General features: G+C 55.5%; 1 protein-coding gene across 2 annotated transcripts; it reads right to left on the reverse strand.

Annotated features, from left to right (window-relative positions):
* Nucleotides 1-4325: 4325 nt before the first annotated feature.
* TBX1 (T-box transcription factor 1) lies at nt 4326-14118 on the reverse strand. Of its 2 annotated transcripts, XM_062504468.1 has the most exons (9): nt 14085-14118; nt 12718-12887; nt 12476-12663; nt 9215-9316; nt 7632-7803; nt 7252-7407; nt 5795-5862; nt 5521-5621; nt 4326-4777 (listed from the first exon to the last, which is right to left on the reverse strand). In XM_062504468.1, exons 1-9 carry the CDS (start codon nt 14116-14118, stop codon nt 4332-4334), a joined length of 1437 nt encoding a protein of 478 aa, XP_062360452.1. In that variant the 3' UTR covers nt 4326-4331. The 2 variants fall into 2 exon arrangements, with proteins under 2 accessions (XP_062360452.1, XP_062360451.1); XM_062504467.1 differs by lacking the exon at nt 14085-14118 and having other exon boundaries at nt 12718-13268.
* Between the last annotated feature and the right edge of the window lie 308 nt (nt 14119-14426).

Here is a 14426-nt window from a genome sequence, read left to right on the forward strand (position 1 = left end):
GGGTCAGGCCAAAGCACCCGCGGTCTCAACGCGCTGCAGCAAAACTACATTTGGTTTCAACTTACCAGCAAACCGAACAACACAAGGCAAAGCTCAAAGAACCAACGCGTGTCTGTGCACACACACGCTCTTCTCCCACCTTCCAGCTCAGCCGTGTTCAACAGGCTCACGGCAGCTTTTTGAGCTCTTTGGGTGATGAAGCTGAAACCTGCTTTGCAGGTACTGCTGTGCTTGCTCTTCCAGCCTTCTCCAGGCAACAGGGCTCAGCTTCTGCCCCCCAGCCCTAACCTGGGGGTGCCTGACTTGCTTCTTGCAGCTACAGTGATCCCTTTACACAGGCAGAACCTTACACAGCACGAGTGAACCTGCTTTTCTAATTCTCTACAGGTCAAAGTACAGCTGTCCCTTGGTGAGGGATCCAGCATCACCATTTCATCAGGCTGAAATCCACTTGCTGGAGAGGAGGAGTGCTTGGCAGGAAAGGACAGTGCCCCAGCTGAGGTGGCCCCGAGCTAGTAGCCCCACTAGCCATGGCTCCTTGTAGAGATGCACGAGAAGCTCGTAGCTCATGGAAGACCCACGCCGTCCCCCAGGAGTCTGCTGCCTGCAGAACACCTTTTGTACCTGCTACAGTCCTCAGGTCATTCTCCACCGTGCAAGGCACTGTTACACTGTAGCAGGAAGCCAAAGCAGTTGCTCCCCCAGCCATGGCCCTGTGTACATGTGCTTGAGACTGAAGAGAGGCCAACACCCCTGGATGCTGAGAGCCAGCTGCTGGGGACTGCCTGCACAGTTCCAGCCAGAGAGTTACAGAGCCTCCCTGAGGAGAAGGAAAGACTAAAGAAAACATTATGAAATGTGTAAGGAGTGTGCATGAACACCACAAACACAAAGGAGTCTCATTCCCATGGTCATGTCCTACATTGAATTTAGTCAATTCCACTAGCAAGGAAAGAACAGAATCAATTGCAAACAGCCATTTCTGAAAACTGGAGCTATCCCAGTGTTTGGGTTAAGTGATTAAGTAAAGGCCACCCTTGTTCCACCTGCATGGGCCTAATCTTGGATTTACCCACTGAAGCTAAGTGCTGTGGTTTTCAGACCTCAGAAGCAATCACTGAGCTCAGCCTGTACCTCTAGGAAACAGAGCTAGAAGGCTAATTTATTCCCTAGCCCTGTTTGGAAGGGACAGAGGATGCTTGTAATCCCCACACGTGGCCTGTTTTACAGCAGCTTTTAAATACACTTTGTGTGGAAGTGATTTGTGTGACCTGAGGAGAGCACAAGTGGAAGTATTGCCTGGAAATTTGGCCACCTTCTTTCCTAGTATGTGCTATGGACCTCAGTGACAGCACGGGCTGAGTGAAGTTTAACCAGACAGGTAATCAAATCATACAAAGTCATTTGGCAACTCAATCTACAATACACAGGTAATACCTGGTATACCCATTATATATCCTGACTAACAGGCTGACAGGTTATATGACATTAAAGTGTTACAGATTTTCTGTGATTTTCAAAAGGGTTCTACTAGTCAACCTGCAGCATTATGGGGTTTTGTTAATTTGAAGTGGATTTTTTGTTGGGATAGAAAAAATAACCCTTTTTGCTTTCCACATCTGTAACACTCCCATTCAGTAAGACAGACATTGTGGAAGGAGGGACACCAGTCAAATCCCTGAGGAATCTTGATTTAAGGATTAAAACATGACATGAATTGGACTGCTAACATGTTTCAGTGTGAACATGTCCAAGCACCTTGCATGCTGATGGAATAAATGCATAGTTAGAAATACCATTTTTATAGTTTAGACCGTAGTCTTGACACAACTGCATGGTTTCCTCCCCATTCAGCCTCAGGACCTCTGCAGTAGTTCTTTAGCACAGAACACAGACTGGTGATTCTAAAGGTCCACTGACCACAGCCATAGCTTGAAGTTCTGTGATTTTCTCTTCTTCTAGCAAATATAAAATTGAAATCCCTACAGTCAAGGCAAGGACATTGAGCCAGTTTCATTAAGGGCACAGTTTAGTCCTGGCATCTTGGGGCATTCTATGTGTGCTTGAAGAGAACAGGTGTTCACTAACACAAACAAATCTGTTTTCACCTGGGAACCCCAACCTCACAAACTGTTGTATTGTGATAGATTACCACAACCACGGGCACCTGTGGCAGCCAGGGACAGAAGGGAAGGAGCAATCACCTATGGAGAGTCACTGTTTGCTCAGACTAAGAACTCTCCTTATTTAAATAACCTCACTTTATAGGAGAAGCTTAGACTTCAGGGCAGACAAACTGACAAATATACACAAATAATCAAACAAGAAATGAAGGAAAGAAAGAAGAGGAAAAAATATTTATAAATGTCACTGTCCAATGTCTTTTCAATTTAAATGAAATAAGATTATCTACATATATCTACAAATATCTACATGTATCTACACTTTGCAGATATGATTCTTTGGTTGTCTTCACTTTTTTTCCTACACTGCAACTATCAAGAAAAAAAAAAAGGTTTGTATAATCTTTGAAGGAAATAATAAATATAACAACTTCATTAAATGTTCAACCAAAGCTTTGGCACTAATCAGCTTACAGATAATAAATCATACTGAAAACTCTGAAATAACAGCGGCAAAGCAATAGCAATAGAGCGCATCCAAGAGCCATTTTCCACTAATAATAAGCACAAGGCTATTTTACATCAACCTGTCTGAGAACATTAATTATGGTTTAGTCGGACACTAAGAATCTCACAATTCACTGCAAATGTCAAATAAAATACATATTTCTTGCACAAGTCTTTTTTATGGATCCAGATATATTTTTAACAGAAAAAAAAATTACATAAAATATTCATGGTAGCCTGTATCCCTTCTTAAACCTTTCCAAAATGGTTTTGGAAGCCCAAAGCCCACTGCCAGAGACAAAATAAACATTGCTATTAACACTGCCATCTGCACAAGGGAAAGAACCTGTTTTAAAGAGTTTGTAATGAAAATGCACAAACATGGATGAATAGAAGACTTTAAAAGAAATAACCCCCATCTTTTAATAGAGTTCTGTGGAATAATCAGAAAAGTGTTCATAATACTGTATACCAACACAGCCGAGGAGCTGCTCAATACCTTCTCTGAACACAAAGGGACTGCCTCCAGTGAGCATCTGACAAAAACACAAGCCAACTATTCAAAACATATCACTGGAGAAATGTGATGAACAGGGCTATCTTTTTAACAGTAAGGAACGACTACTGAATGAAAATATTAAAGGAAAAAGAAAAAATACTTACCAGCATTAAGAGGGAAGATGCAGCAAGCAGGTAATGCAGAATAGGTGCTTTAGGACTACTGCAGTTTGGGTCAGCCAAACATAAGGGGTGAGCCAGTCTGAGAAAGAAACCCCTGAAGTCCCTTTAAAAGGCACCTCCACGGGAGAGTTTTCAAGAACTCGGGAAAGGATGCAGGAAGGCAGGACTGTGTGAGGCTGCCTGGGAAGCAGGTGGGAAACACACAGCCTGAACTCTGCAGATATTCCAGCATCCCCAGGCTGGTTTCTAAACCTTTGAAGGTATCGTTGGGAAAATAAGATGCAAACACAGCTGCACGTGTTTGGCCATAGGCCCTTCTCAACAGCTCCAGAAAACGCTGCTGTGGTTAAGGCATCCCAGTGAACCCCAAAACTTACAAGTGGGTTCGGGCCACAGAAGTGAGAAATTTGTTCTGGCAGTGAGGATTCGAAGCGCTCCCTCAAACTAAACTCTGCTTCCCCAAGAATGTCCTCAAAGAACCACCCGAGCCACCTGTGAGCCAGCCCTCGGTGTGCCCCGGGCTGGGAGAGACTGACACCAACACGTGCAGGACGACACACGGCTCACGGCCGGCCCCGCAGCCCCGCTCGGTGCTCACGTACAGGCCCCGGGAGCACCGCCAGCACCGGCGGGAACACCAAACCTCCATCAGAAGACCCGGCGGGCGAGTGAGAGGGGACAAGTCGCTTCACCTCTGCCGCCTCCCCATCCTCCCACCGCATCCCAGCCGCCCGACGGTCCTCGGTGCCCGGCACGAACGGAGGCGCGGGGGAACAGGGAGATAAGGACATATGGCTTCATTTATCAAAGTGCAGCCGCGGGTCACACCGCGATGGAGCTCCCGGCACCGCCGCCCTCACAATCCCCACAGGGCGGGGCGCGGGGCGGGGAGCGGCTGCCGGCGATTGGGCTTCAGGCTGTCGATCAGATGCCGCTGGCCAATCAGCTCTCTCGTAAGGCGGGAGGTGAGGGAAAGGCGGGAAGGGGGAGGGCGGTGTGTCTCGTGCCGCCGGTGCCCCGTTACCGGGGCCCGTAGTCGTAGCCGGCGGGCGCCCCGGCCGGCGAGTACATGTTGGCGGCCGCCGCCGCTGCGGCCGCCGCGTTCATGTGGTGGTGGTGGTGATGATGATGGTGGTAGCTGTGCCCGCGGATGCTGGGGAGGGGGTAGGGGGCGGGCCGGCTCTTCGCCCCCAGGTAGTGGTCGTAGGCGGCGGCGGCCGCCGCGGGCGGGTACTTGTAGGGATGGTGGTGCAGCGGCTCCGACGTGGCGGGCTCCAGGCGCAGTTCGTGGTGCGGCGGGCTGGGCCGGCCGCCTCCCGCCCCGGCCAGCGGCACCAGCCCGCCGCCTCCGCCCGGCAGCGCGGGGCTGAGTACGCGGGACATGAGCTGCTGGTGCGCGGCCTCGGCCTGGTGCAGCGCCGTCCCGCCCGCCTCCCGCTCGAACTCCCGCCGGCTCTCGGCAGCATCTGCGGGAACAGCAGCGTCAGTGCGGCCGCGCGCGCGGGACGCGCACCCGCACACACGGGAGAGAAGCGCGCGAAGGGAAGAGCGGGGCTGAGAGCGGGGCGCGCAGCAGCGGCATGCGGCAGGAACGGGGCTGGCGGGACGGGACCTTCTGACTGCGATAAATGGAGTTGAGTTGACTGACAAGCCGGTACACGCCTGACATTTTTGCAATTGTGTAACACTAAACAAACACAGACTTCCCTTTATTTTGCAGGCCTGGAGTGCGTTGGAAGAAAGGCCTTCGGTTGTCTTTGCAGTTGTTTGCTCTGGGTAATGGAAAAGCAGTCAATGGGCAGAGGTGCTGTTCGACCTGACTGCAGCTCCTGAATGGAGTGGGTCGGCCCTAAGCGCAATGCCGAGGAGCATTAAAAGGGCAACGCGAGAAGGAACCTGTGACCAGCGCTGAAAAGCTGTTTGTTGCCAAAAAGTCGAAAATGGGACTCTAAATGCAAGGGACAGTGTTTTTTAAAGCAGCAAATTTTCTTAAGCATAAAACAACAGTAAATGTTGTAGTCCAAGGAAGAATGAATTAGGCTATGAAGTTGGGTAATTTTCTTTAAAAAATAAGTAGTAGCACAAAGCTCATTAGTAATGGGACTGTGCACCAGCGTGGTGAGCAAGGCTGGCCCCAAGCATGCATGCATGGGCAGTGCAGGCCAACAGGGCTGGGTGATGGGCTAGCTGGGCCACTGGGGACTCTCACCTTTCTCTGTCCCATTCTGGTGGGCTGGGGAAGAGACTGGATTCCGGGATCTGGCAAAAGCACTCATGAGAGGAAGAGCCCCTGGCCTGTGGTTCCTGGGCCTGGAAGAGAAGTGATACAGAGCTGATGGTCCAACAGAATGAGCAATTGGAATACTCCCTCCGTGAACAGAGTCCAGTACAGTATCCCCCTCCGTGCCAGCCTCGTGCTGGGCAGGTGCATGTGAAATAGGGTGAGTGGGTTATTGCCATAATCAATAAAGGCATAGCCTTACCAGTCCTCAGGGTCGCAGTCTCTGAATCCCTTCGCAAAAGGGTTGCTTGCAATCTTCAGCTGCGTGATCTGTAAGGAGAAGTAGCAAAATGTCTCAAAGCTCACACACACAGCTCCCTGGCCAAACAGCAAGTGTGTTCCTGAGCAGGCTTTGGGGCTCAGCAGTGCTTGGTGTAACAGAGAGGGTCCAGGTGGCTGGCGGAGCCAGGGTGTTCTCTGCCACAGAACACAAACATGTGCTTTCCCTCTGTTGGAAAATGCGGGCTAATATGCTACCTAATATGAGTTCAAGGTGAAGGGAGAGGCAGTCTGAGTCGGCTGCAAAAGCTGAGTAAATGCACTTGTAAGAAAATGCCACATTATATGGGTCACCACTGGAGCAGTTAAGACAAATCACTGGATAAATCATACTTATGTATTTATTTAATTCGCCAGGGAGAAGGCAGGACATTTTCTATATTTAAGCAAATCCACGGATAAAGTATGTGATTGTGAGTTTCCGGAATGGGTTGAAAAACAAACTTTAAGCCCCTCAGTGACAGTTCCAGCCTTAGAGGTCAAACTGATAGAAAGCAGGAGAGAAAGAGCAGCTGTCCGGAGCCATCAGGCAAATGCCAGCCGGGGAGGGACTCCAGAGCCCCTTAAAGGCACAGCCTTTCTCTGGCCTCGCCACCTCCACCGGGGCGAGGTGCGGCACGACCGCAGCATCCCAGAGAGACCTCAGGTCAATGTGCTTGGAGTCACTGCAGAGGGTGACACTGCCGCCGGCTGCTCAGGGACACAGCCCCGGCCTGGGCGGCATCGTCGCGGAGCGAGGCAGTTCGGAGCAGCGCGGCAAAGCCCCCGCTATGAAATCATATTTCCACTCGCTGCGGGGATTCCTGCTCTTTACATTACACTGATGCGATTTAAAGGAGCAATTGGATTAACTGCTGCTCAGAGATCCGCATCAGATTGGGTGGGAGTGTTTTGTTTCGTTTTGTTTCGTTTTTAACGTGTAATTGTATTCTGAGGAGAAACAGACCGCTAAGAGTTTAAAGCGGTAAAATCGCAGATTTAGCCAAACAAATTGTGAGTGACATTTAGCAGCGGGAAGCCTGTAGTTTCCCCACTATCCCCGGTCTCGGGTTTACATAGGTAATGAGGTCCTCCGGGCGGGGGAAAGCTAGCGATGGGGCTGGAGCCCACGTCGCTTCCTTGGTGCACACCGATGCAGTTCCGCGCAGCTCCCCGGCTATCGGGTTCCCTGCGCTGCCCGGAATGGGTTTAGCAGATGGGGAGGAGGAGGCGGAACACCCCCAGCCACCCCGGATCGCCGCCGGACACCCGCAGCCCGGCCTCCAACCCCGGAGCCGGACGAAGGGGCTGAGCTAGCGCCGGATGCACCCGCACCCATGGTACCGCCGGGGCGAGCTCAAACCCCGCTTTCGCTTGCCCCGAGCTGCGCTGCTGCCTCACCCTGTGGTTCTGGTACGCGGTCACTGCCGTGAAGCGCGTCTCCTCGAAGACGAAAGTTTTGAAGTTCTCCTCCGCGTACTTCTCGCTGTCTTTCCGGGGATCCACGTAGACCACGTGAAAACGCGGCTGGTATCTGTGCATGGAGTTCAAAATGATCTGAATGATAAAACGAGCAAGGAGACAATAACTGATCCAGGCGGAGCATGGAGAGAGGAGAGCGCAGCCCCGGCCCTGCCGGCTCCACTGCCCGAGGCAGCCGCGGGGCTGGGGAAGAGCCTCCGGGGAGGGGAGCGGGCAAGGTCACCCCACGGGAATCACAGCGCGGGGAGTTCCCACCCGGTGCAGCCCCGTGTTGGACATCTTCTCCCAGGAACACTTACATGCCCGTTGTCATCCAGCAAATTGTTGGTCAGTTTGAGCTTATCGAAGGAAACGATCTGCTTCATCCACTGCGCCCCTTTGGCCGGGGAGTCCGGGTGGTAATGGACTCTCCCGGGGGTGGCGGGGTCGGCTTTGCCGGCCACCAGCCAGGAGGAACTGTGGAAGGCGTACCTGCGGGAGGGGAAGGCACCCTCAGGCGCGGCCCGGGGGGCTCCCACCCGCGTCCCTGCAGCGCCGCCCCGAACGATTGCAGCACCCGCGCCCCGCAGAACCCGGCCCGGGACGCTCCCCCTGGCCCACCGAGGGGGGAGCACCGCCTCTCCATCATTCCCGCTTCCTACAGCCACGAGAGGAACGAACTCTTTTCCGCAGCCAGAATTGCTGCGGAGGGGATATGATATTTTATCAGGTCGGTGATGGAACTGTCGTGAGAGAAATCTGAAGGATGGAGGAAATTTATAGCTACCCTTGTAGACTGGGGAGAGAAGCCACAAAAGCTTCCCCCTTCCTCCAAAAAAAAAAAAAAAGGTGAAAAAGAGCCCTCTATACAGTAATATTCTGGCTTTAAGTGAAGAGTGGAAAGTTGTGTAGATTAATAGCAGGTTCAGAATTTAGCAGTCTTGTTTCATTCTTTCAAGTACATATTCAACAGTAACATTTAAAACAGAGAAACCAATCTTCTATACACATGTTTACTTTAAAAGCCAGTGTTTGCACAGGGGGAATTAGACACCATTGGACTTGAGCAGAAACATTACTTTTTAAAGATATACTCAATTGGATGTTATATATCCTACTTCCCTTGACAAGCAAACATTTCTAGGACGCCCTGAGAATTTGGATATCTGTCTAAATATTTATATATCGGACCCTGCGATTCCTTTGCGGGCTGCCTGCTTGGCGTCCTGATCTGAAGCTAAATACATAATGTGCCTTTCACTGTCTTAAAATTAAAGGAGTTCCAAACCAGACCACATCACTACCTTGTGAGAGTTTCCAAGGCCTTCCTACACTGCCGCTGGAAACAAGGACAGAGTTTTGTGGCTTGGGTGGCTAGTGCCTTTCCAGGGCACAAAACCCACTCTCTTCACCTAAGCACCCACGAAGCTCCCCAGCAGCCATGGCACAGCTTCAGTACATATGCTGAGAGAATACAGCATTCAAGGAGCACCGAGGGGATTTTTGTTAAGTGGCAAAGGGTGTTTGCCAGTGGAGATGGGTAGCAGTGCCACAAGCAGAGCTTTTCTGGGCAGGACGAGGCAGCTCCTGCCCTGTAGTCTATAGAAACCTGTTCTTCTACCCATGCCGGTCTGGCCCTGGTCACCTGTGAGCCTGGTACGAAGGCTGAGGGGGCCCTGCGGTCCCATGCAGCCACTCCTGGCCCCAGACTCGTTGCAAGAGTGTGAAAGAGACCCCAGGAGGTCAGCCGCATCCCGTGTCCCCTCCCTGTCTCGCACTGACAGGTGTCACACCCAGGGGCACATCCCCGAACCCCCAGAGGGCAGGAGCAGGGGGTGGGCAGCCACCCACCAGCACCTAGGGCTCCGAGAACCGCGGGACAGGCCAGGTATTTGCTACTTGCCGGTATCGCTTGTCATCCACCGGGACGAAATCCATGAGGAGCATGTAGTCAGCCATAGGGTCCATCCCGAATATCTTCACCTGGAAGGTGGGGAACATGCGCCTGGCACAGAGAGGAGAGAGAAGCGCTAAGCTGAGGAGCAGCAGGGAGCCCGAGGGGCCGGCATGGGTCTCTTCTCCTCCAGCTGCTTCTATGCCTGCCCGGTTGTGATGACAGCTCCCCTCACAGAAATCACTGGCCGGAGGAAGAGGCAGATCCACCCAAGCTGTGTGGGAAGACTGGCTGCCGTGCTCCCCAGCCTTCGGCAGCATCTTGAAAGGTGAGCTGGGGGGTTCCTGCCTCTCCTGCTGGCTCCCAGACCATTCATGTCAGACACCCAAAATGCCCCACCACGGTGGAACGGAGAGGCCAGGGGGAACAAGAGCATCCTCGGCCTTTGCTATGGAGAGATCAAGTGAAAATAATTTCTTTCCCGTGGTTTCCCCATCATTTTAGCTGACCTGACTGGACACAAACGCAAGGCATTTGCAGTTCCCTGTCTGCGGACCCGCGTTCAAGCCTCGGCAGTCTTGGGCAGCTCGTGGGGGTCAGATCTAAAAACTGCGAACGACACGAGGTGATCGAGTTCTCACCTGTGCAGCTTCTGTACCCACCAAACTGCTTGAAAGCAGTGATTACAGCAGCAGCCCCGAGGGCCAGCGGAAGACCTCTCCCAGCCCGGAGGGGCAAACGCTCCCCCTCGGCGGGCAAGGGCTAGATGGGGGTCTCCCAGAAAGCCCCGTCCTGGATCCACTTCGTTGCAAGAGCCCGGCCGGGCTCCCGTTCCCCGCACCTTTGCGGGACGAAAAGGAGAGCGAAAAGGAGCCCAGGGCTCCAGAGCCGGGCAGGCCAGCCCCCGGTCTGCTACCCCCGGTTCTTCTCTGCACAGGCCCCCGGGGACCCAAAGCTAAGCCGAAACGTGGATCCCACGCTTAGGGAGGGCACGATTCCTTCAAGGGACTGCAGTACAAATGCGATCGGCGGTGGGCTAAGGGAAGGGGCCGGGACGGTCCACCCGTCCCTCCCTCCTGCATCTGCACACACCGGGACCAGGGCCTGACCCGCGGCTCCCCGGCGGGACACGCCGAAGTTGTGCCTTGGCGTCGGTGCTCATTATGGCTTCGTTTTGTTTTACAGAGTAGTAAACCAAGCGAGCGACGGTGGGTATTTCGGGAAGGGTGTTTGCAGCCATTGAAAAACCAAAGTCCCAACCGTCCCCGAACAAACAGCCCGATCGCACCCGGACACAGAGAGCCTCCCCCGGGCTCGTCCTCGGGGCTCACGGCCGGACCTGTTGCTATGTTCCCCTGCCCCCCTCGGAGGGACGATGGGTCAGCGCGCCTCTGGTTCTGCAGCACTTCCAGATCGGGCCCGGCACTGCCGGGCTGCATCGGGATCGGGCAGCTGCGTCTCCCTCTCTGGAACGCTTTAGCAAACTCTGGAGGACGTTTTCAGTCCCTCCCTCTGTTATTACTATTTTTAAACGTGTAGAAGCCCCCATTAGCTCTAATTCCGGTGTTTCTTGTTCTAAAACTTGGTTTAAAAACAAACAACCTGAGATGATAAGACCCATCTAGACAAACAGCAGGGCCAGCCCAGAGGTGCTGGGAGAGAATAGGGTTTGTAGCGCCTTTCCCGAGCCTTTTCCTGCTGGTTTTACCCCGTTTTCTCCTCTTTTTACTCGCCTGTCTGGAGTTTCGACGGTGTCATAAAGTAAACGAAGAAAAAGGTGGGAGGAAAGCCCCCGTTTCAGTTCGAATTGGTTAATTTCCTAAACTTTTTGAAGTGGCATATTTGCAATCCTTTCGCTCTTCTTGGAGAGCTAAGAAAGCCAGATCGAAGAACTCCTGCTTGCAGGGAGCCTCCCCCTGGAGCGTGAACGACCTTTTCCGCTAAGGAAAGCAACGCCGAGCCCGGCGCCGGGCTCAGGGGCCGCGGCCGGAGACAGCGGGGCTGTGCGACCCGGCGCCGGGGCAGGCACCGTCTGCGGGAAATTCCGCTCAGGTCCCGCAACGCAGCGCCGGCTGTCTTTGCACTGGGCACCACGGTGATTGTTTTATTTTAGGAAATTGCTAATATAAAAAAAAAAATAATTAAAAAGTTAACTGCGTGCATATAAGTATTTTTGTTTGTTTTTTTTCAATTTCGGGATCCTCAAAATCGCTGACGGGAGAGCGGGACGCGCGGCCGCGGTCACAGCTCTGTCCACAGCGTTCGGAGCGGAGTCCGACCCTTTTCCCCGGCCATCCCGCCGCAGTCAGCCCCGGGGCGAACTGAGAACAAGCAACGGGAGATGCCTTAATTTGTTTGTTTTTCTTTTCTCCCGACCGCCGGATCTCTTTAAACCAAGAGAAGACAGAGCCTGGACAAATCGCAGCTCTGCTCGGAGCCTGGCAGGGAAAGCTTCGCAGCTCTACCCGAGCCGCCGCTGCCGCGGCGCTTCCCGGAGATTTCCATTAAATGCAGTAACTAACAATTCTAACTGGGACTCCCCTTCCCTCCATATGTTTTGCTCGTTCCTAACGCGATCGCATCAGCCACTTTCTTTGTTCCCTGGCCAGGAGCAGGGTCCTGGCCCCAGGACCGCGCCGCGGCGGCCAGAGCAGAGCCGAGAGGAGCCGCGTTCAGCCGGGCTCGTTACTCGATAATCGGGAAATGCAACAGCCCTGGAACACGTTTCAAGGTGCAAAATCAGGGTCTGTTCGCGTCTCCGCCGGAAGGAAAACATCTGCCCGCGCTAAGAATGTATTTAGCAGGTTTTGCGTGTTGTTTTTTTCCTTCCCCCGTATCGTTGCTGTCCTCCCCTGGAGCACACACTGTCCTCCGTAAACACGGATCGAAGTCCCATGTGGGGTCACAGCCGAAGGCGCCCGGAGGAGCACAGCGCCCTTTTCAGAGGGAGTGAAACCCAGCGCCCTGCCTGCCGTCCTCCGCACGCCTTTGCCGTCAGCCCACAGCAGCAGCCGCGCGTTCTTCCGCAGCACCGAGGCCTTCGGGCCGCAAGAACTCGCAGATTTCGCCCCAGGAGAAGCGCAAGGATCAAATGACGGAGACCGCTGGGCCGGGCCGCTCCGCGACTCGCCCTTGGGCAGCAGCTTCAATCTCCCCCCAAACTGCGAATTCAACCGCTCGCACCGGACTCCCCCGCCCCGACTGGCCTGGGTACCCGGGTCCGGAGGGAGGGGCTGGAGAGCCGGGGCTGCTCGGGATCTCCGCACTGACCTGCCTGCCTTGGTGACGATCATCTCGGTGCCCAGCTGGTTGAACTCGTCCCACAACGCCTTCATCTCTAGCTGGACGCTCACGTTGGCCACCTTCGGGTTCTTCTTCACCGGCGCCTTGGCCGTGGCGGCCCCCCCCGCAGAACAGCCCGAGACTGCGGCCGGCCCCGCAGCGGCTCCACCGGCACCCTCGGGCTGCTCGGGACCCGGGGGCGGCGGGTTGGTCCCGGCCGGCGCCGCCGCCCCGCCGAAAGGGTAACCGTGCTGGGGCTGGGGCGGCGGGTGCGGGTGCTGCTGAGCCGTGCAGGGCTCGTAGTGCGGCGGCTCATGCTGTCCGTACGGGTCCCCCGGGGAGGGGGAGAGGTGGTACCCCCCGGAGGCGTTCAGGCTGCTCAGGCTGTTGGCCGTGAAAGCTGCAACATCGCAAAAATGGGACAGCTGGGTGAGCCAGGGGCTGGAGATAGCTGAAATCATTCCAAAAACAAGCGGTCAGGGCTCCGCTCCGGCTCCCGCTTTCCCCCCAGCTCCGCGCCGTTCCGCGCGGCCCCCGCCTCCGCACCGGCTCCGCGGGGTGCCCTCCGCCTCCTCTCCTGCCCCGCGCCCAGCCCAGCGGGGCGCCTCCCCCTTTCCGCTTTGCTTGGCCCCAGCCCCGCTCCCCCCGGGGCAGGCGGGGAGCTCGCTGCTCCCGCTGCCTGCCTGCCTAGGCTTTTTTCCCCCCTTTTTTTATCTATTTTTTTTTTCCTTTTGCAGACCCGAGAGGTCTGCCAAGAGCCTCGGCAGTGCAAAGCCCGTGATATCTCTGCAGGCCTCCCTCACCGCACCACTTGGGACAAAGCAAACTCTCTCCTTTCTCCCTCCCTTCAAAAAACGAAAAAAGAGGAGTGGGGAAACTCGGAGAAAGAAATCGGCTCTTATTTCCGTGTAGCTACGCTGCTGCAAGGTAACGTGCTTCACTCTGGAGCCGCAGGGCTGCGGCTGACAGGGGAAGTCGGATCTGGTTTGGCAATGCCCCATTCCTTCCATCCCCGGGAGAGAAGGGAGACGAGGTCGGGACCAGAGCAAAGCTCCGGGTCCACGCGGAGGAGCACCGGGACGAACCCGGCTGCGCAGCCCTCGGCCGCCGGCCCGAGCGGGCCCTGCGGCTCTTGACAGGCCGCCCCGGGGAGCGGCCGGCTCCTCCGGATCCCCTCCGATGCTGAAAGGCTCCTCGAGGCCACGGGGGTCTCTTGCGTTATTTCTGATACAGCCCCCAGGTCGGACAGGGGCTGCAGAGCCGGTGGGAGCCGAGCCTCGGCCTGCCGCTGCCTCGGGCACGGCCGGCACTGTCGGGGGATGCTTTCAGCACCTCTGAGAAGAGGCGAGACCCAGCGGCGGAGCCATCGAAAGCTGCAACCGGGCCACGGGCAATGCCTTTCTCTAAGGAAGGGCTACGGGAGCCCAGGCGTGCCGGGAGGAACGGCAAAGCCTTCTTCGACCGGCCCCGCGGGCAGGCCGCGTTCTGCGCGCTGCCCCTGGCCCGGCTGTCGGCCCGGGCCGCGTGGGAGCCCTCGGATACGCGGTGGCCGGTGGTCCCGTCCCCGCAGCGCTGCGGGGCCGAGCGCGACACTCACCTTCCATGTCCCTGGTGACGGTGCTGAAGTGCATCTTCTGCGGGCGGCAGCCGGGGCGGGCGGGCGCGCTGCGGCCGCCGCGGCGCTCCTCCAGCGCTCCTTTCCCTGCTTGCTCGGCGGCGGCGACTGAAATCAGAGAGGCGATACTGAAAGCATTTGCCTTGGGAGACAGAGGGCTGTTTTCGTCCATAGGGGAGACACCAATGCAGGAGCAGCAGGCGCGGCAGCCTCCCACCACGAGCCCCCCCCTCCCACCCCCTCACTCCCCTCCTTTCTACCGCACCATCCAGGGAGGTGCGAACGAGACCCCCTCCTTCCAGACGGGGGGTGGAGAAGGGAAAC

Source organism: Cinclus cinclus, chromosome 17, assembly GCF_963662255.1.
Source record: "Cinclus cinclus chromosome 17, bCinCin1.1, whole genome shotgun sequence".
NCBI classification, from domain to species: Eukaryota; Metazoa; Chordata; class Aves; order Passeriformes; family Cinclidae; genus Cinclus; species Cinclus cinclus.

Coding starts and splice junctions, on each gene's coding strand:
- TBX1 (XM_062504467.1), bottom strand. CDS start 12,948: ATGATTTCAGCTATCTCCAGCCCCTGGCTCACCCAGCTGTCCCATTTT. Junction 7,804..9,214: donor GTGGATGACAAGCGATACCG/GCAAGTAGCAAA, acceptor CCCCTCCCGCAG/GTACGCCTTCCACAGTTCCT. Junction 5,622..5,794: donor GACTGCGACCCTGAGGACTG/GTAAGGCTATGC, acceptor CTTCTCTTCCAG/GCCCAGGAACCACAGGCCAG.